At 41.7% G+C, this 21,149-nt stretch overlaps 2 protein-coding genes across 2 annotated transcripts; one reads left to right on the forward strand and one right to left on the reverse strand.

The window, feature by feature from the left end:
* Positions 1-1,259: 1,259 nt before the first annotated feature.
* Positions 1,260-4,628, reverse strand: phax (phosphorylated adaptor for RNA export). Its single transcript, XM_062484469.1, has 5 exons — positions 4,486-4,628; positions 3,450-4,087; positions 3,166-3,286; positions 2,437-2,520; positions 1,260-2,258 (listed from the first exon to the last, which is right to left on the reverse strand). Exons 1-5 carry the CDS (start codon positions 4,588-4,590, stop codon positions 1,986-1,988), a joined length of 1,221 nt encoding a protein of 406 aa, XP_062340453.1. The 5' UTR covers positions 4,591-4,628; the 3' UTR covers positions 1,260-1,985.
* Positions 4,629-5,400: 772 nt separating this feature from the next.
* aldh7a1 (aldehyde dehydrogenase 7 family, member A1) lies at positions 5,401-12,317 on the forward strand. Its single transcript, XM_062483816.1, has 18 exons — positions 5,401-5,630; positions 6,562-6,615; positions 7,347-7,412; positions 7,498-7,578; positions 8,628-8,751; positions 8,850-8,982; positions 9,117-9,161; positions 9,320-9,397; positions 9,674-9,771; positions 9,866-9,907; positions 10,062-10,156; positions 10,326-10,410; positions 10,563-10,669; positions 10,759-10,875; positions 11,051-11,148; positions 11,492-11,565; positions 11,660-11,735; positions 11,974-12,317. Exons 1-18 carry the CDS (start codon positions 5,436-5,438, stop codon positions 12,026-12,028), a joined length of 1,623 nt encoding a protein of 540 aa, XP_062339800.1. The 5' UTR covers positions 5,401-5,435; the 3' UTR covers positions 12,029-12,317.
* Positions 12,318-21,149: the final 8,832 nt, after the last annotated feature.

Below are 21,149 nucleotides of genomic sequence, written 5' to 3' on the forward strand. Positions count from 1 at the left end.
AAAAGAAAATGCTTCACTTTGTTTTTGTATGAGGTAAATTTGTCGCAATACGACGGTGGGTCACAATGACTGATGGGTCAGAATGACCCGAAGATAACACAAGGGTTAATAGATAACAGTGTGGTGTTTTGTCAAATTGCGTTTAAGTGACTGCAAGTTGATTGGACCATTATGCAGAATGGGGGAGGGATGGTAAAACATGTACTACTTAAATACTTAACTAATTTCCAATGGTTTTTGATAAATGTACAGTAGTATAAATTAGGGTTGTAACAATATATCGTGGAACAATATATCGCAATTCAACCTTTTTACAATATGTATCGTAGAGTTATGGCAATATGTTTACAATATGACGTCTGTTTGATCCTATTGGTTGAGCTACCAGTGCGTGACCTACTCTGCACCTGCGTCATGCGTGCATTCATTGCATTCACAGAAATCGCATGAACTGAGTTAACTAAATTGTATGTACAACAAAGAAAATTCTTGAAAATGTTTGTTTTGGAAATAAATCTGTTAAATGAATTTCAGTTTAATTTAAAATGTTGTTCAAAATATCGTGATACGTATTGTATCGTACACCCAGTATCGTGATACGTATTGTTTTGTGAGCTGAGTGTATCGTTACAACCCTAGTATAAATGTATTGAGTACTTCAGTCAGTTTTGGATAAAGACAAAGCTTTGTCTTTCTCCTCATCTTAAAGACTTAGATAATTGTTTTGTTCAACTTCTGTAAACTGAGTGAGTTGTATTGAATGGATTATATTTTGTAATTTTAACAAATGATAAATCATGAGCTCTACAATTCCACGTCTCTTTTTTCCAACGTACCCGTCTTATGATTCAGATTTGCAGTTTATTTCAGCAATTCTGAAGTTTTCATTGAATATGGTCAAGGTCATAATGAGTCACGCTCTTCTGGAGAAAAACAGTACAGTATACAAAATATATTTTATATAGCCTGAAAACCCATTTCAACCTTTAGAATGACACATTTACCAGCCTGTCACCATGACAACATATGGCCAGACATATTAAGTGCTGTTTGCAGTCCATTAAATACAGTTTGGTAAAGGGGTGCTACACTTTGTTGGAAGCTGAAGGTCAATAATAATTTCATCAGAGCTCTTTTGTCAGCTGTGCAAACATCTAGGACAGCGTACAGCTAATTCTATTTGAGATGAACATTAATTGTGTTGGAATAATCTGATTTATTAAACTTTCTGTAGAAGGCTATGAAAAAAAGGCTCAACGATAGGTGGAAATAAAAGTTTATTTTTGAGCAATTGTCCATTCTGTGATATTTAGCCAGGAATGTGTAGTTAAGACGGATTAAATGTCCACAAAGTGTTAATGGCTTCTCATTTAGACACTAGTGCACTTCTGTGGCTCAATGTAACAAACACCACACATATTAGGAAATGCAATGAACTACACTCTTACTTTTAGCCTCCCCTAGATGCATGCATTTCTACACAATTCAAGACATAAGGTCAAACCTAAAGGGGGGGGGGGGGGGAATGAATGGTATCTCAAACACTGAAGATTGGTCTAAGAGAAACTTGCATAAAGCTGACATTTGCTAATACACAGTGGCAAGTAGCAAGCAGTTCTATATTTCTTTGGACATGGCCATGTGTTTTTGCAATAAAAGTAGGATACTTCCAAATATGTATCTTACATGTATACTATGGGGGCAAAATTATATATTCGCCCGCCCCCCCCCAAAAAAGAAAACCGCTGCATTTCAGGATGCATTTTAAGATACAAATATAATAATATTAATGAGCAATTCCTAGTTTTTGTCTTCAACTTAGAAGCTATTAGACAAGGAAAGCAGGTACTTAGTACTAATAGTACTGCAACACAGGCGAGAACAGTAATTTACAGTGCTTTCAGTCCTTTATCTAAACATCATCATTTATCTCTCATCCAGTTTCATGAAATGTTCTTAGTCCAACAAGCACAAGTTCCTTTGGCTCAAAAAACCTCAAGGTCAGTGGAGTTGTAGACTACCGGTGTCTCCTCAGTTCCCTGGGCAGGTTCTGGTTGGTCCTCTTCAGCAACCTCCTCGAGAGACTCCAAGGCTTCATTGGTATCACTTGCAAAAGTCTCTCTGGAGACATCATCATGGTCCTGCATGTTCAGTGTGTTGATGGCCTGCTTCATCTTTTTGGCCACCACATGTCGCCTTCTCTTTTGGGCAGATTTTTTACTCTTCTGTTCTTTCTGGTTTTCATCAAAGAATATTTCCTATTTGTTTTACAAAAAAGGCATCTATGTTAATACACCATAATACGAACAAAAAACTAATTATTCAAAAGGTTGAAATACATATAAAACTTAAAGATAGGATGCTGGCTAATAATGCCAGTATACTATAGGTGCATGCATCAAGTCAACCATTTAAGAAGTAGAAAATGTGTCTTACCTTAATCTGCTCACTGAGGATGCTGGGGGTGTTCTTGAGCAAGTTGAGGTATACCCCACCTGGGGTTCGTCGCCTGCTGCCATCCTACAGGGGAGGAAAACACCCAGGAGAGGTAAATAAGCACTTAAAGTCTGGGTAGGTAATGCAGTTGAGAAACACTTTTTCTCATATTTGCTGAAATAAACTTCACATCCTGATGGCAACCAATAAATCTAAATGGTTTACGGTAAAATTTAATCAATCCAGTATCTCTGGGCTGTAACAAACATGATCAATCATTAAAGTTAGACCGGCACTAATGATTGGACGGCATTCAGACCGAATGCAATGATTGGACGGGCTTACTTGTCTGTCTGTCTGTCTGTCTGTCTGTCTGTCTACCTCCTGGCAGCAGTCAGGCAGCGTGTTTATGTGTTTGGAAGGGGTAGCTTTGAAGGGAGGGGGTGGAATATTTTGGTTCGAATCCTTTCGAACTTGAGCTAAAATTGATTGTTTTGCAAAACTTGCCTACCCTGCCTTAAATGACATGCAGACACAGTACTCCATTTGAGCAGCCTTTACAAAAGACAAGAAGATTTCAATAGAATATATTACGATTAATTGGGACATCAAAGGTAACTCTTTAGTTTTAGGACACCAAGCCTTGAACATAATTGTGATTTTAACCATTTCCATCAAAATACACAATATAATTCAATATCAATTACTGATATCAATACAGTTACATACCATAGTGTATACACCACCATTTTCCTCAAGTGTTGCGGTCTCTCCAAGAAGTTCTATTGCTTTCTTCTTTCCAATGACACTAACAACACGCTCTATTAATTCCCTTTTGGGCTCTTGAAGCCTTGAAGAGAAAAGAAGGATCCGCAAGTTAGTACCAGGTTATTGTATGATTGTGTGACTTTGTTGACCCTATGAAAGAAAAATAAGATGTTTTTAGGACATATGGCTTGGACATGGAGTTTAACAAGCTATCAGAGAAATTTGTAGCAGCTGGTTTAACACACCTGTATGAAATCTCATCTATGACCCTATCTTCCGGGTCATCCTCCGTGATCTCATATCGGCCTTTGATGTCCATCTCTGCTCTAGGGCCCAGTCGCTCTTTCGCTGAGCGCTTCCTCTTAGAATGGCCACCTCCACTCTCTGACTCCCCCCGGGTCTTCATATACTCATCCAGCTGAGCATTCAACATGGAGACCTCACCCTGATTCTGCTGTAGTTCCTCAAGCTCCCTCTCTTTATCCATAAGCTTTCGAGCCAAAACGTAGTTATAGGTCTCCACGTCTCTGCTTGCCATGCTAACACTGCCCTCCATCCCAAGAATACAGAGCTCTGCTGCCACTGCTTCCTGGCTTTGCTCTTGGACTATGGAGCCCCAGATGTTATTGACTTTGCGGCCTCCCGGGGCACTAGGCTGTACCTGGGTACCTACGCGCCCGGCGGCAAAAGTTGCGGGTGGTGGAGCGTTAGAGCACTTCTGACGTTTCCTCCTCCACAGCGACGCATCCTCGTCAGAATCATGGTCACTATCGCTGGAGTCTGCTGTTCTTATGATGTTACGGTAGCTTGTCACTGATTGGGTTGACTGTGGCACGGCCCTGGACTGGAAAGACTGGCCACTGAAAACTGTAGGTTCAGGCATCTAAGGCAAGAAACATTTAAGATGAACATTCAGTTAAGTTAATTCAGTTTATACATTGTTGACACAAAAGCCAGGTTAGCCATCTACCCATTTTAACAAAATGGGCCAGTCCCTCACATTTGAGATGGAAAATGGTGGCTACCTACCATGCATAGCAGCCAGCTAAGTAGCACTCATAACATTTCTTCCTAGTTACAATTCGTTACGCATTCCTCCAAACACTGAGTAGCCAGCCACAATTTCTAATCACGACAAAGCAAGCAAGCTATGTTTAGTGTTGAATGCAATTATCGATTGCTAACACGTACAGTAAACTACAAGAGCGCCACAACAATTCACAAACAAGTCATAATGCATGCGGTTATCAAAGTGTGCCCTTTGCTATCCTTAATTCTTACCTGGGATCGATCATTAAGTGTAGTTCCCATTTCTGAATCAGAGTTTGAGCCAGAAATCTCGCCATCTTCCAGATCATTGTCCATTGCGGCTGCGAGACCCGCCATTTCTGCAAAACGGAAGTAAATACCAAGAGCATGTACAGTTGTGGATTACTTCCTCTTTGCTGAGCCAATCGAAAGCGACAAAATTATTAGTTAGTTTTACAAGAATGTCATCAAGTTCTTGTGGTTGCGTATGATTTGAGAAGTAGGTTGTTCCATGAAAAAAAGTATGGTTTTAACAAATAATAAAGTTCTAAGTATAGTATATACAGTATATCTAGCTGCAAAGATGTTTTAGCACTTTGATGATGCCTTTCAATACTAAAATGATTCCTTCCAGACGACATTTAATTTACATTTTATCTCGTTTATCAACCTCTCACAGTGCAGTTAATCTATGTATAAATCACGCATTGAGGGATATCAGTCCAGTATTGTAATCATTAGTTATAGTTGTTGAAAAGTTACTTTAATACTATTAATGTGACTAGTGAAAGAATTAACTGAAATTGTTCAGCGGTATATGCACACAGTGAATTTCTGGGGACTGATAACTAGACTCAGTTGCAGCTACTTCTGCCATGACTTAAAAGCACAGTGGCTTTTTGAATGAACATGATGTTTCTAGTTTGACCTTGGCTATGACCTAGGAAAAATGCCGCTTTGTTGTTTTTTTTAAACATTTTATTTATAACTGTTGATGCTACAATGTATCTTGTGACAGAGACAACATTGCAATCTTCTGTATGGAGCGTATTTGTGTTGTTGTTCTGCAATAAATAAGAAAAAAAGGAGGCTGTGCCGCTCGAGGACCAATCATCAAAGTTCATGTCACGAGGACAGCTAGCTACTACCTACTTGCGTAGAAAGTGTGCATACACGTCTTTTATTGCACCCTTCATCCAACCATGCAGCGCTCCCTCACGTTAACAATTGTACGGCACTGGGCCCTCCGAAGGAAACTTCTCACAGTTTGCTGTCAGCAATCCGCGGCTATGTCTACACTCCTGATAAACCAGCCCAAGTATGCATGGCTAAAAGAGTTGGGTCTAAGTGAGGATAATGATGGTGTTTACAACGGGACTTGGGGAGGTAAAGGAGAGGTAAGCAATGAGATTAGCTACGTGGTTCCAGGTGTCTAAATATAAATCTAGGCTGGGTGGCCAAAGGCATTATGCAAAGGCCACGTTTCACTTGTTAACCACAGTTTGATTCAGTTCAGCATAACATTTCTAAAACTGTTGAATTCGAACAGTTGCTGCAAGTGCCAATTCTTTTATAATCTTGCTTGTTGGCTAAACTTTTCCATTGATGCAATATCTCTTGTTTTATTGTTGTTTTTTGAAATATTAAAATATTTTATTTTGAGAGGTATCTTGCCATTGTTTCATACTTTGTGGCAACCAGTATTAAGCAAGGTTCTTGTGGTCAACTCAAAAAGCCATCTTTGCAGCGCTTGGGACACTTCCACTACAGTGACACCCATGATGGACAGCTCACGGTCTTAAAACTAAGCAACTGAGCTCTTCAACTGTCATATTATAACTACTAAATGAAATGTCTATTGATCCTCCCATAGCACAAAATAAATGCCAAAGTAAGCTAATTGAATAACTTGAATGAAAAGCATTTAACTTGGAGGTTGAATTTGTGCAACAAACTTGTCAGCTGTTCTTTAGCAGGCTAGCAAGCTAAGCCATGTAGGCTACTACTAGCTAGCTAATTTGTCCTTTTCGAAATAGATCCTCAGTGACCCCTAGTGGTGACTTGCAAGGTTGTAAATTGTAGTTGCCAAAAATCTTGCACAATTGACTTTCAAAAATGTCCAGAAATAGAAATTTCATGAGAACATAATACTGTTATTTCATCCAACCATTTCTTCCAATATTTGAAACAGTATTGGTAATATGTTTCAGTGACTTTCTTGGCATGGTTTTGTTGCTATCTCTCTATTTCCCTTCATTAATGTCAGTGTATTGCAGCTTTGTGGTGTGTGGTGAGATATTGTGTCTAAACTGGTGTTCTGTCTTAAAGGTTGTCACATCATACTGCCCTGCGAATAACGAGCCTATTGCCAGAGTACGCCAGGTAAAGTACACATGGTCTGAGTTGGCACAGGAAATGTGATTTCCCAACATTCAGGATAACCTTTTGTTGTTGGGGTAATGTGAATGAACTTTCTCTCCAGAATAGGTGCTCCTTCAGTCTCAAAACTTGAATGCATATCAAATACTCTAGTGAGTCTTTCTAAATAATCCCCCCCCCCCCCCCCCCCCGTAACACTCATACCTCCAGTCTTGCACTCACCCCCATCTGTGGTATGACATCATTCTTCCAAATCTTAAGTGTCCCTCCTCTAGCTGTGTGCCCAACAAGGGGCACACCAAGTCAGGGTATCTTTCAGTGACAAATAATATTTTAAATTTGCTGAACACCGTAGGGGTGAGAGCCCAACAAGAAATATAATTAAATCTGAAAATGTTGGATTGTGAGCACAAACTACGATTCTCAAAAAAAGCGACCGACCATATAGAGGCCATTTAGTTTGTTTAATAAAAGAGCAAGCTATAGACCTGTTTTATAGAAAAGGTAACCTTAAATGGTAAAGGAGAGGTAAGCAATGAGATTAGCTACGTGGTTCCAGGTGTCTAAATATAAATCTAGACTGGGTGGCCAAAGGCATTATGCAAAGGCCACGTTTCACCTGTTAACCACAGGTTAACAGGTGAGGTTCACTGATAATGCTTCTTTTCATACAAAGTTTTAAATATTTTGTTCTGGAGTTAATATATACTTCGGTTAACTCCTCTGTTGTTCAGGCTACCCTGGCAGAGTATGAAGAAACTGTGCAGAAGGCGAGGGAAGCATGGAAAGTCTGGGCTGATGTAAGTATAGTAATGACTAAATGCCACCTGCGTCTATCACTTCTCAGCCACTCGAGTGACTCACCAATTCTCCTGTGGAACGTAGATCCCAGCTCCCAAGAGAGGAGAGATTGTGAGACAGATCGGCGATGCACTGAGGAAGAAAATCAAAGTTCTCGGCAGCTTGGTAAGACCCCTTATTGTGTGCTGTGACAGAAAGAAAAAGTGACATAACAGGCCAATGTTTTTGATTGTGAATCTTATGGCATGTTTGTCCATACTAGGGCTGTCAAAATTGACCCTAAAAAGGGTCTAAAATCGCCCCTTCTAGGAAGACTTGCATACAGTACGTAATGTCACATTAGATAATGTATTTAAACTCAAGCTTGTGTGGTGCGTCGCTGTATATCAGTTGTAAAAATGACCCATCTGCAACCGACGTAAGCACACCCCACAATTTCCCCAGAAATTGTACCCTCTCTAGTTACATTAATAATTTAATTGCAGGTGTATTTTAAAGGTGTGCCCCTAAATTTTCTGCTTGCGCTCCTAAAATTTTCTTTCAGGGGCTACGGTGTTCCTAGTAAAAATAGTCTGGAGCCCTGTAACATTAATTGACGTTTTACAGTATAGAACCGACATTGAACGCTCCGAGCGAGCTGTGCTGTGGTAAACATGGAGATGTAGCCTCAAGTTGCTAGTTGTTGATAAGCTAACTCTAGCTTACATAGCTTACACACTACTTTAGCTGTAGGCTCAACAAGTTTACCATCAACTGACCAAAATCCAAAATATTTCCAGACATCACTCTTTAGATTTTTTGGGGTTACAATCACTTTCTCTGCTGCGGTCAAGCTGGGTTCTGCACTTTCTGCCATGTTCCATGCAAGTCAACTGTCAGCAGTGACGCTGAGGCTCGCGCCCACCCGCAAAGCAGACAGACGCGCCGCTGCTGCCGCGTTTTTTTTTTTTTTTTTTTGCTTTTTGTAACTTTTTTTTTTTTACATTCGAATATTTAATTTTCACATTCGAATTTCAGTTTTTAACCACTATTCGAATATAGAATATTCGTTGACAGGCCTACTCCATGCCTATTGAATTCTCAGCACATGTTGACCTTTCATATCGTACTCGAAGTAGTTGATCCATAATGGCCTGGTCAAGAACAAAAGGGCAGTTTGATGTTCAAGGAATCTTGATTTGCAGTATTCACATAATATTTTCTCCTGGATTTAGGTGTCTCTTGAGATGGGGAAGATCTACATTGAGGGAGTCGGAGAGGTCCAAGAATATGTTGACGTTTGTGACTATGCTGTGGGCCTATCTAGAATGATTGGTGGTCCAATCCTTCCATCTGAAAGTCAGTGTGGATTAGTAGTGGATTGTAATGTATCAAGAAACATTCTCTTTTATTTTGAAAATAAAATAAAACGTTTTAATAAAATCTTTGCTTCCCAGGGCCAGGTCATGCGCTGATTGAGCAGTGGAACCCTGTGGGTCTAGTGGGCATCATTACAGCCTTTAACTTTCCTGTAGCCGTCTACGGCTGGAACAATGCCATTGCTCTTATCTGTGGCAATGTCTGTCTTTGGTAAGGTCTAACGGTCACATTATTCAGTCACTAAATGTCTGAAATGTAAACCTGTTCGGACAAAAGTTATCAGGTATCAGTTCATTGCTACAGTGTAACCAGGAGAAAAATGTTATGTTCAACGCCCTCCACAGGAAAGGAGCTCCCACCACTCCACTCACCAGTGTGGCTGTCACTAAGTAAGTGGCCTTTGCACATGCAGTTTCAGTACAGATGCAAATTCTTCTGATGCAGTGAAGTGATGTGAAAACACTAGCGAAGGGATATTTTCAAAGAAGCAGATGCAGTTAAATTCAAAGCAAATGAATTAATCAGGTGTGTGTGCGCGGGTTGACAGAATTGTAGCAGAGGTGCTGGAGGAGAACCACCTGCCTGGTGCGATCTGCTCCATGACATGTGGAGGGGCTGATATTGGGTGAGTTTCATATCCTGCTTTGAATATTTTAAAATGTTAAAACTTACCATTTTGTCTGCTCTCTTAACCAACATTTAACATTCCTCTACATCCTCAAAAAAAACAAGAAAGTAGCTGTTTTAGCTGCAATCATACACCAACATATTGAACTCATAACCCGCAGATAGTGAAACACGGGCAACCCTGGAACAAGGCATCTATTATTATTAACTTAATGGGACATGGTGTACAAGTGGCAGAATATGACCTTTTAAAACCTAATTACATTTTTGATAGCATGGCAATGTCCAAGGATGAGAGAGTGGACCTAGTGTCATTCACAGGCAGCACACTTGTTGGGAAAATGGTTGCCATGACTGTTCAAGAGCGGTTTGGTGAGTCTACCACTGGTCACAGACATTTGGCTTTACCACTTGCCATGTGAGGTGTTCTTTAAAACATGAGAAAGAATATAGTATCCATCTACAGGTCGACAGTTGCTGGAGCTTGGCGGCAACAATGCCATCATAGGTAAGAATAAAATGTTTTTAAAGCCCTGTTTGTAGCAGTAAAGAATTGTCATACTGTACAGTATGTAGCAGGTTGTAAAATAAAGCTCATCGCATAAATGATCATGTATTCTGCTGGTTAGAGACATGCAGACATAACGATCTGTTCTTCCCAGTGTTTGAGGATGCTGACCTGAACCTGGTAGTGCCAGGTTGTGTGTTTGCCTCTGTGGGAACTGCCGGACAGCGCTGTACCACGACCCGGAGACTGGTAAGATCAGTCCCCCAGGCAGCTCTGCATACCACTGTGTTTACAGCAACTGACGAGTTTCAAATGCGTCCAAAGGAAATGACTTTCTCCCATTTGGATTAGTGACAATAGTCCCATAGAAAATGTGTTGTAGTACATATGTAATGATCGTGTCTGAATGTCCATTTAGATGTTGCACGAAAGCATCCACGATGTAGTTGTGGAGAGGGTGGCCAAAGCCTACAAACAAGTCCGAATCGGAGACCCCTGGGACCGTGAGTCTTGTTTACCATCCAATATGCATCTCTGAGGGGGAAGGGGCGGTCATATTGTTCATATTGTTCATATTGTATTTCAGATCACTCCGACCGTGTCACTTAGTTTTTGACCGATTTAATACATGTTTTTTATCCCTCTTATCTCACAGCAAGTACCCTGTATGGACCTCTTCACACCAAACAGGCTGTGGATCAGTACCTGGCCGCCATCGAGCAGGCCAAGCAGCAGGGCGGCACGCTAGTGTGTGGAGGAAAGGTACCTGGAGACATATATTTTAGTTGAGGTGGGTTTGTCCTATACAAAAGTGTTGGCCAACCGGTTGCTATTTATTGTGTGATGGCCAGGTAATGGATCGCCCTGGCAACTATGTGGAGCCCACCATCATCACAGGGCTGGCTCACGATGCCCCCATCGTCCACACCGAGACCTTCGTCCCCATCCTTTACATCCTCAAGTTCAAGGTATCAAATGCTTGTCGTGTTGTGGCTCACACAAACCGATTTTGTCAAAGGACACACAAGTGTTCAAACTACTTTTGTAAAGAGCACTGGCTTTTGAAACACTAAGAAAGTACAATGTTGCTTTGAATTATGTACAGTTTATGTACAATTTCCTTATTCTAAACCCTCTTTTCAGACGGAAGAAGAGGCCTTTGCCTGGAACAACGAGGTTAAACAGGGTCTTTCCAGCAGTATCTTTACAAAGGACATGGGTCGTGTTTTCCGCTGGCTGGGGTAAGACAGTCCTGTCTACTTCACACAATAGCCTCTGTCAAATGTTACGACTACACTTGTCCCTCAGCTTGTTGCGTTGTTGGAGGTGGGCCTGTCGCTCTGCTATACACCTCATTAGATGAGTATCAGACAATGGTGGACTTCCAATACCAACCTTTTCTGTTAAAATAAATACAATTACACTGAAGAGAGCCAGTGGTCATATGTGCATCCCTACTGGAAACCTGTGTATGGAATTACATTTTAGATAATGTTTATGGTTGCTATAAGAATATATGATTTAATCCATTAGAAGTGTAATCTCAAGGTGCAGATTTTAAAGCCAAGTTTGTCATTTTTCTAGACCCAAAGGATCAGACTGCGGTATTGTCAATGTAAACATCCCTACCAGTGGAGCCGAGATTGGAGGAGCCTTTGGTTAGTTGGGAATCTGCATGTATTACTGACTATTACGTCCTTTTTGCATTAAGAGTTGACTGCTAATTGTGTGTGCGTGTGTGTGTGTGTCTAGGTGGTGAGAAACATACTGGAGGAGGACGTGAGTCAGGTAGTGACTCTTGGAAGCAATACATGAGACGGTCAACGTGGTAAGAGACAAAAAAAACAAGTCACACTCCCCTATGAAGTTTCACAGTTAACTTACTGGAAAGTCACATCATTGTGGCACCTTCATTGTGTGTTATAAAACACAGCAGTGTATGTCACGGCATTAGAGTGGAATGTATGCCAACAGTACTGTATACAAGCCTATCAGTTCTACAGATGGTACACTTTTTATCGATAGGCATTTTCTCACAAAACTATTTTTTTTTTCTTCCACTCCAGCACAATCAACTACAGCAAGGATCTCCCCTTGGCCCAGGGAATCAAGTTTGAGTGAAGTTTGCTAAAGTTGATCAGCCAGGAACCAGTCAACCTTGATGAACCCACAAGGAAATACACTAACCATTTGTTTGTGCAGTCTTCTCTGCCATGTTTATATGATTGGTATTTGTAGTGGTTACAAAGAAAAGGCTCCTCCATTTATTTTCTAGTTCAGATTAAAACTAACCATCCTCATAGTATGCACCTGGTTGAAAGCACTTATCTGTAATTGCCACTTCTGCCTTTTAATACTGGACCAGATGCTTTGTACAAATAAATCATGCCTTTATTTTGAAAAGATAAAACGTTTATTTTTTACTTTTAGTGTTGCCTTTTCTGAACTGTTAAGATAGATGCATCATAGATTATAGGTGGGATTGGCAAAGTAGTAAAATTGTAATATTTGTTGGGACAACAAAACAGCACAAAGCCACTAAACATTCTGAATTATTCAGAGAATTAATCTGTCAACTTGAATTTGTACTGACTTTTGTAGCCACAGTAAATATGCATATAATATATACTTATGTCTATATCTATATAATACACAACTTTTATCTCAATTATTTTGTGATTAATTTTTGTTGACTGATTCTTAACATGTGGTAGTCTTTTCATTGCTATGGCATTTTGTATGTTTCAGAAGATTCTGGTTGGATATCTATTAAAAGCCTAAGGACAAAGGGCCTCCACGCAGCTTTGCGAGAGATAGGTAGCTTTTCTATTTGACGGACGTCGCGTTCAAGCCGCAAGTAAAATAAAAAAGAAGTCAGAAAATTGGGGGCCTGTTCCATAAAGCAAGTTTACCAAATAAACGGAACAGTAACTGGCATGCCTGCTTAAATTCGCTTAATGGAACAGGCCCCCGGTCACTTCAAAATAAAAACACTGGGCATTCAAACAGTGTGTGCAGACTCCCGATTGTATTTCACTTCACTACATCGGTGGCTAAAGGCCAGAAATCAAGGGTTTTACATAATGGACGATAAGAAATTCATCCTAGAGAGTAAACCATGGGTGTGAATGAAGAGGGATGAGTACGGAGTGACTAAAGCCTCCTTGTGACTCACGGCGGCCATGAGAGAGTCCAGCATATCCAGGGAGAACACCGTGCCCACAGAGAAGGCCTGCATCAGGGGGAAGCTGTCTGCCTCCTCCAGCCTGTCTCATTCAGAAACTTCACGCTCACGGTGTTGCCCGAGAGGGTGGGAGGGAGAATAGGGAGGGAGGAAGAGAGGGGACTAGTCAGACAGAGGAAGGAACAGAACCTTTCAACAGAACCCCACAATACGCACTTTCATTTCAACCACTCACCCCCCCCCCCCACAAACACACACTCTCATCCAACCACACACACAAACCCACGTCAAAGAACTTATATTGACGTCAGCACAAAAAATATATATAAAATCATCTGTTACCTATAACTAGCTAGTATGTAGCTAACTATCTGTGCTGTTGTCCAGTAACTCCAGTTGGAATTTTCACTCCACAATGGCGGCGTGCTACCGAAGCGTCCCCTAGTGACTTACCAAAAAAGCATCAGTGTCGCCTCTTGTGCTTCTATACTCTTTGCCCACGTTCCTCCCCCACAACCCTATAGATTCACAGGCAGGAAGTAGATGTCGGGCCACACCCTCTGGAAGTAGTCTCTGTTCCCCAGGAAGACCACGGTGGGCAGTTTGGGGCTGGTCAGGCTGCTGGCACTCAGAGGCATCATGCAGGCCCAGCAGCCTGGAGCCACGGTCCCCATATACACAGGCCACACCGGGGTTCTGGAGGGCCAGGGCACTGGCACTTTGTCTGGTCTGGAGGGGGGACAGGACACACATGCAAGCATGTTTGTGTGAGAGAGTGTGTGTTTGTGTGTTCTTATGAGTGACTGTGCGTGTTTGTGCGCTTGCAAGCATGCACACATACAGACAGCACACACACACAAGCATTCACACACATACATACAGATGTACATAAATACAGCAGAAGACAGCATGAGTGTGATAAGGTCAGACACCATTTGGGACAAAACTGAGACGGGCAAGCTCCTGTGCAGCACATCTAGCTTTAGGGTCACTGCTCCCATGAGCCAGTTTGATTATCACTCAACTCCAGTGTTGGAGTATACCCTGTCTAAACTCAGGACACTTGCATCGTCTCATCCTGCATGTCTTTTTAACATTGCTATGATATCTCTCACAATAGATACTGGCCCTGGAGAACACACACAAACATGCATTGGTAGTAATGTAGAAATCTCTGTACAGTGAGCTGACAGGCTTAATTCCTAACACGATGTGAGTGTGTGAGTCCTGGGGTGAGAGGGGCTCCCAGACTGCCTATACCTCCTGGCATCAGTGGCATCGCTGGCCACCAGGAAGCCCAGAGTCCCCTGCTTTATTTTGAAACACTTTGGAGGATTCACCTGAACACTAACGAGAAAGGGAGAGAGAAGAGAAAGAGAAGAAAGAAAAGAAAAACAAGATATTTTTTGTTATGTATGATAACATGATGAGATATCCAACGTCTTTCTAACAGGAAGTTAGCGGTTAGGGAAGCGGACTAGTAATCTGAAAGTTGCCAGTTCGATTCCCGGCCGTGCCAAATGACGTTGTGTCCTTGGGCAAGGCACTTCACCCTACTTGCCTCGGGGAGAATGTCCCTGTACTTACTGTAAGTCGCTCTGGATAAGAGCGTCTGCTAAATGACTAAATGTAAATGTAAGTGAACGGGGTGTCAACAGGAAGCCACACACCTCATCTAGTTGTCTTCGCTGTGGATCGCCATGCCGATGAGCAGCAGACCCAGCTTCAGGAAGCAGAACCTGAAGCCACCCCAATACATACGCACACAACACGCACATTATACACGCACACACACAACTACCAGGTTTCTGTGAGGACAGGACTACAGTTCCTATGATGCCTCTCCCCTCATGCTGGCTTGGGTGAAGGACATACCTTCTTTGTGACCCACCGTCGTGGTGCAAAAGGTGGGTCACAATGACCCGAAGGCAGCAGAACCAAGAGAATGTGCTCTGTGTAAACCTTGTTGTACATGCCTTCTCTGAACAGGTTCTTACACGAGTCACCATCCAGCTGCATGACGCAAATGTAACAAACGTGGCCACGCCCCCATTGGAGGTACACTCGGCCGACGTTTGCCCGCACCTGGGTTCGAACCCACCACCTCTGACATCCCAAGCACAACCACTACCAGCTATGCCAAAGAAAGGTTTGTGCGTAGCTGGCACGGGTGGCCTCTATACATACCTGAGGAGTGAGGTTACCCGACCTACACCGGCTACACAAACACAGAGGTCAGCACTCTTTCACCAACCGTCTCAGGAGGAGGGGATCCCTCACTGAACTGCTCCTCCCAAGGTTTCTTAATTTTTTTCTCAAATGTGTTTTCCTGGGAGGTTTTCCTTGAGTTTACTCTTACAGACAACCAGGGTTCTTGTACGCTATCAGAGTTTACAGGCTCTGACCAAGACAAAGTAAAAATAGCAAGCCATTGACCCAAATGTACTAAACCAAAACTCTGCTCAGACCAGGCTCCCAAGTGAACATCATAACAAAAGGTTTTTCTTTTTTATGTTACCAGCATCTCAGAGGGCTGAGCTTTTAGTTTTGTGCACCACGGGTTCTGCTTTAGACTGGTGCTGCTGTGGGTCTCTCCTGGATCTGGTTCTGCAATCCTGCTGCTCGACAATGCCAATTGATGAAGAAAGTGTTGTGTCCGTCTCTTCTCTTTTGGATTTTTACAAGTATTATCAATCTGAAGATTGGGAGAGAAAACCAGATCTCTGACAATAAATGACAACACAACACCAGGCTTAGGTTTTGATCATGTCTTTCTCAGCTCTGAAGGCCAGAGGACCATCTTTTATAGGGCACAAGAAAGTAAACATAGATAGTGACAGTCAGGCAGTAATGGTGTTACAACAGTCAAAGAAAAATAGATTCACAGCTCCCAGCCCATTCTCTCTCGGCAGAGAGAGATCATAGGTGGAGCTCTCCCCGTAGTCATCGTAAGGGACGTTTACACAGAACTTTCTCCTGACCCCAAACATCTATTCAACCTGACACATAGACACAATTTACTCTTATCAATAGCAAACTCACATGAGAACATACTAACTACTATCCTATATAAATTTAAATTATTAGTGAATAACATAAATATATTCAAGATGGTGCTGCAAATGGCTGCCTCGGTCAGTCGGTGCACTGTGTGTTTGTTTTGTTCTGATTCTGAAATACACAGGAAATCCCAATTTCCTCCACCCTGTCCTTCAGCTTTACATACTCATTCAACTGGATCTGGAACAGACAAGAACATTGTCAGTACAATTGCAAACACATTATTAGGAAAGAATAGAGATTTGCATACCTTAAATCTATTGGGATTATCACATGTAGGTCTGTAATTTTCTGCCTTCAGAAACTTCTGAAGATCTTGGACATTGCCCAGAGTGGCACTCATTCCAATGACCTGAGTTGAACCTGAGTGCAACACAGAATAATAAACTTCATTATTCAAATTCTTCTAGCCAGGATAAGTATAAGAATACGGTTCAGGCAGGAGGACTCAGTATAGTATTTACTTGATACTTTATTTCACACGGTACAACACATGATTGTAACACTGATTTGGCATTATGGTTCTGCTTGCATCAGCTCCCTGCCGCACCCAATGGAGACACTGTCTCGACCCCCGATCAGAGAGCAGCGACGCATTCCCCCTACGAAAGGAACACAGAACCAAGGGTGGAGGCCGGGGAGGCGGAGGCAGCCGATTAAACATAGCATCCTGTGTCGCACTAAGCAATGCAGAGTGCAGCGATATCCTGATTAAATAGCCCGCCCTGCTAAGAGGGTGTGCCCCTACTGCGTGATATTAGTGAGGCGCTGCTAGTGAGGCGCTGCTAGTGAGGCGCTGCTAGTGAGGCGCTGCTAGTGAGGCGCTGCTAGTGAGGCGCTGCTAGTGAGGCGCTGCTAGTGAGGCGCTATGTCTCGCGTCCCCTGCATGAACCAGCTCCGCTTGATTTCACTTACCGCTGAGATACTTTGGCAGGAGTCATCTCAATAATGGCTGCCATCCCCCAGCATGTGGACCTAAAAGAAGTCATTATTAGATATTTCAGAGTCACTGAATGTATTCTTTCTTAGATTTTCTTATTTCAAAACAACCTGTATACCTCATCAACAACCACCAGTCCCATATTACCAAGTCTGTTTGCCTTAATGAGGGAGTTAACCAAGCTGTGGGCCTTCTCTTTGGTGGCGATATACAAGGACCTCTTCCCTCTTTTCTTCACCGGGGGGAACCTGCCCTTACTGCCAGCATACTCCTCCAGTCCAGCTCCAGGCCAAAGATAGCCAACCCTCGAACCTGAACAAGGGAAATATTCACTGCAGTGTGCACTCACAATGGAAACCATGACGAATTCTAATACCATATTATTTTGTACCTTTTCCTGCACCAAAGATATGTAAGGAAAAATGAGAAGTGCATCCTATTTTCTGCATAGCAGTTCCTTCAGGATTAAAATCTCAGCTACGAGAGTCTTCCCTCCACTGGTGGGAAGAGAGCAGAGAGGTTCCTCCTCTGCTGAACAGTCCAGGTTTATACACACTTTCTGCCAGTATAAAACATACACATCAGAATCAGAAGATCTTTTAAGAGTTCAAATTAAATTAAAACTCTTAAGAGATTAAAACTCTCTTAAGAGTTTTAATCGCCGTGAAAGTTTGCACAGACAAGGAATTTACTTTGGCAGTAAGGTGCATACATTCAACATATAGGAATAACTAACTAATACTAACTAATACAAAGGGGAAAGGTATGTAAAATAAATATGAAGTATAACATAGCTATAATATACAATATAAAAATACAAAAATACAGATGAAACACAATATAACGTATACACAAATGAACAGCTTTTGATAGATTCAATCTCATTAAGCAAAGAACAGAATTAATCACATTAATGGATTTTTAAGTGAACTTTGGAGGATAAAGCCAGATAGTCACCATACAAGTCTTTGATTTCTTTGAGGATGGAAATGAGCTCTTTCACTTTGGTGGGAAGACCAAAGGAAGGCCTGAGGTCTGTGGTATCCATAGAGACAGATTTTATGGCCTGCATGGCAACACTGATCTCCTTTGTAACCACAGCCTCTTTTTGCACTGTAGTCCTAGATACACCAGAAGGAGCTGCTGCATTGCACATCATGGCTGTAATCATATTATCTGTCATGCTCTTTCTCGCCTTCGGGGGAACATCTGTCACTTCCCTTTTATTCCTGTATTCAACAAGCCTTTCTGGGTTTTTTAACAGGAGTGGAATTCTTGTCACCATCTAGGCAGAGGTTCTTCTCATCCCTCTAAAGAACCTCTTGTTGAAAAGCTAGCTGGGAGCTTGGAACATCTCAAAAAGAGTCATCCCTGAAGCCATCCAGGATTGAGTCAGTGAGACTGTCAACACACCCTGACTTCACTGATAGGTGGCAGACTATTGCTGTGAGTGTACTTCAATGTACCTCAGAATTATCTGATGATCTGATAAAACCTGTGTGCAAAGACTTGACACCAAATATTGAAAACATCTCTTCGGATTATTACTCTATTTGATCCCTGTCTCATATTGTATGTCACTTGCTAATGCTAGAGGCAGGGAGTACTTCCCCTACATAAATCCACTACGCCAAAGTCAAACCTATTTCAATGCATATGTTTAGCAATAAAAGATCAAATGAAATTACATGAGTGTGTAGACTCTAGACTGTACTAATAAAGCCTACAGGGGTATATATTTTGGGGTAATTATCTATTGAAAAAAAGAATCCCCTGGGTCACAAACAAAGCAGAACACTTACCTGGAAACCACAAGGTAACACATTTGAATAATATTATATATCCTTGCTATGGGTAAAATGTGAATGTTACATGAATATTCATAAATGTTATTTGTAGAGCCTTTATGAGGAGTAAAGGATGCAAAGTTTCAAGATGGACATGCAACACTGTTTTTTTACCCTTTTTTAGTTTGCTGAAAAAATCCTGACCAACTAGCCGATCACCTTCTCAACACAAATAAGGCAGTTAACATCATAAGGAAAGTAATGGCTGTGACCCCTTTTCAGCAATCATGCTGACAAATTGATTATTACAGTGATATAATTGTCGTGACTCTTTCCGGCCGGCCTGCTGAGAGATCTCATCCTTACATACAGTTACCAATAGCAAAAAGATTCGTTTTCCATGAGTATTTAAGCAGTGCATTACATATTGACAATAAGTTTAAATTGTTGTTCACATCCTTACGCTTGACCATTTATTCTGCTTCCAACACATCAGTTTCAAGAACTGACTGTTCACCTACTGCCTTATACTGTATATCCCACCCCTTGACAGGGGCCACTGTAACAAGATAATCTATGTTATTCACTTCACCTGTCAGTGGTTTAATTGTTATGGATGATTGATGTAAAATTAATCCAGTGTCTAAATGTTATTATACTCTATATACTTTTGTAGAAGATTTGAGTGATATTATATATATATTTGTCAGATCTGTGGGGAAGACATCAACCCACGTGATCCAGTGTTGACACCTGCTTGGGTAATGGGACCATTTTTATTTTATTGGCTGTTATGAAAACTTGTCAAGACTTTACAGCTAAGGGAATTCCTGCCTTGTAACCTAAGCAATTACAGGAAATGAAAATAATAATAATGATTAATCATTACATAATTAATCCTTGTATGATCATTCAGATAGCCTGTGATGGATGTGACAGGTGGTACCACCAGTCATGTGTTGGCCACCTGCTGAGGATGACTGACTAACATCAAGGTTAGTTGTAACAGTATTTTTCAAAACTGTATGTATTTAATGTTATGGTCTTGTGTCTTTGTTTAATTAAAAAGTCCTTTATCGTGGTTATGGTTGTCATGGATCCAGAGCCTATCCTGGGAACACTGGTCAATCGCAGGGCACCCTGCATATTAGCTTTTTGTTTCTACGAATGTTTATATTTGTATATGCATAATTTTGTTTAATTCTTGATTTGCCAATAAAAGTATTTTGTTCCGGCATTTAAAGCTTGTTTGTACCTTTAATTAATGTGTGCGATCAAGCGTCAACTGAGGACAGAGAGGAGGTACAGGTAAAATATGAAACTTGTTATACATAATGCTCACTGTAAAATACATCACCAGCATCACTGTAGTCAAACTGTAATATACAGGGGGAAAACACTTTCCTCAGGCCTTCAGGTAAATGTGTTCCCCCTGTGTTCTCAGTGTAAGAAACTGATGTGTAGATGAAAGTTGTTGTAACGGATCATTGTAAAATTATTAGTGAAAGATGAGTATCCTAAAATAATAACACCGACTAGCCTACTTATTGTAGCCTTCAGTACAATAATTGTCCTAAGAATTTCAGTGCCCAGTCTGACCTTGTGTTGTTCTGTGCATCTGACAATAAAAGCAGTAGCGGTTAGAACCGAAACTGTACTGTACTGTAGCGAGTGGTACGTGACAGTGGAGCGAGTGGTACGTGACAGTAGCTAGTGGTACATGCCAGTGCCTCCACTGGCACGTGACAGTGGCTAGTGGTACGTGCCAGTGCCTCCACTGGTACGTGACAGTAGCTAGTGGTACATGCCAGTGCCTCTACTGGCACCTAGTGGTACGTGCCAGTGGAGCTAGTGGTACGTGACAGTAGCTAGTGGTACGTGACAGCGCCTCCACTGTCGTGGCAGTTGCATTGGGTGTCTTGCAGCTTTTGTTTACTGTCGTGTAACTGCCCCGCGGCCATTTTAGAATAGACAAGTTTATGAGCCGTTTCCGCTCTACTTCCTAAACTCCTCCCCTCGATGCAATCCACTTCCGTTCTGGCGGGCTGGTTTTGTTTTGCTAGCTAGCTGCGTTGTGCCGACAAAGCACTGATATCGCAGTGACAAAGAGGATATACAATTTACAACATGAAGAAAAGTGGTTCGGGAACGACGTGTGCGGTAGTTGGTTGCAAACACTGGAGATAGCACCTGAACGAGTGGTTAGATAGAGTGCTACCAGTTTAAAACCTAGAATCGCCTCTAGCCTGTTACAGTTATACTACAGTAGTA

The sequence above is a fragment of the Osmerus eperlanus genome, chromosome 18 (genome assembly GCF_963692335.1).
Source record: "Osmerus eperlanus chromosome 18, fOsmEpe2.1, whole genome shotgun sequence".
NCBI classification, from domain to species: domain Eukaryota; kingdom Metazoa; phylum Chordata; class Actinopteri; order Osmeriformes; family Osmeridae; genus Osmerus; species Osmerus eperlanus.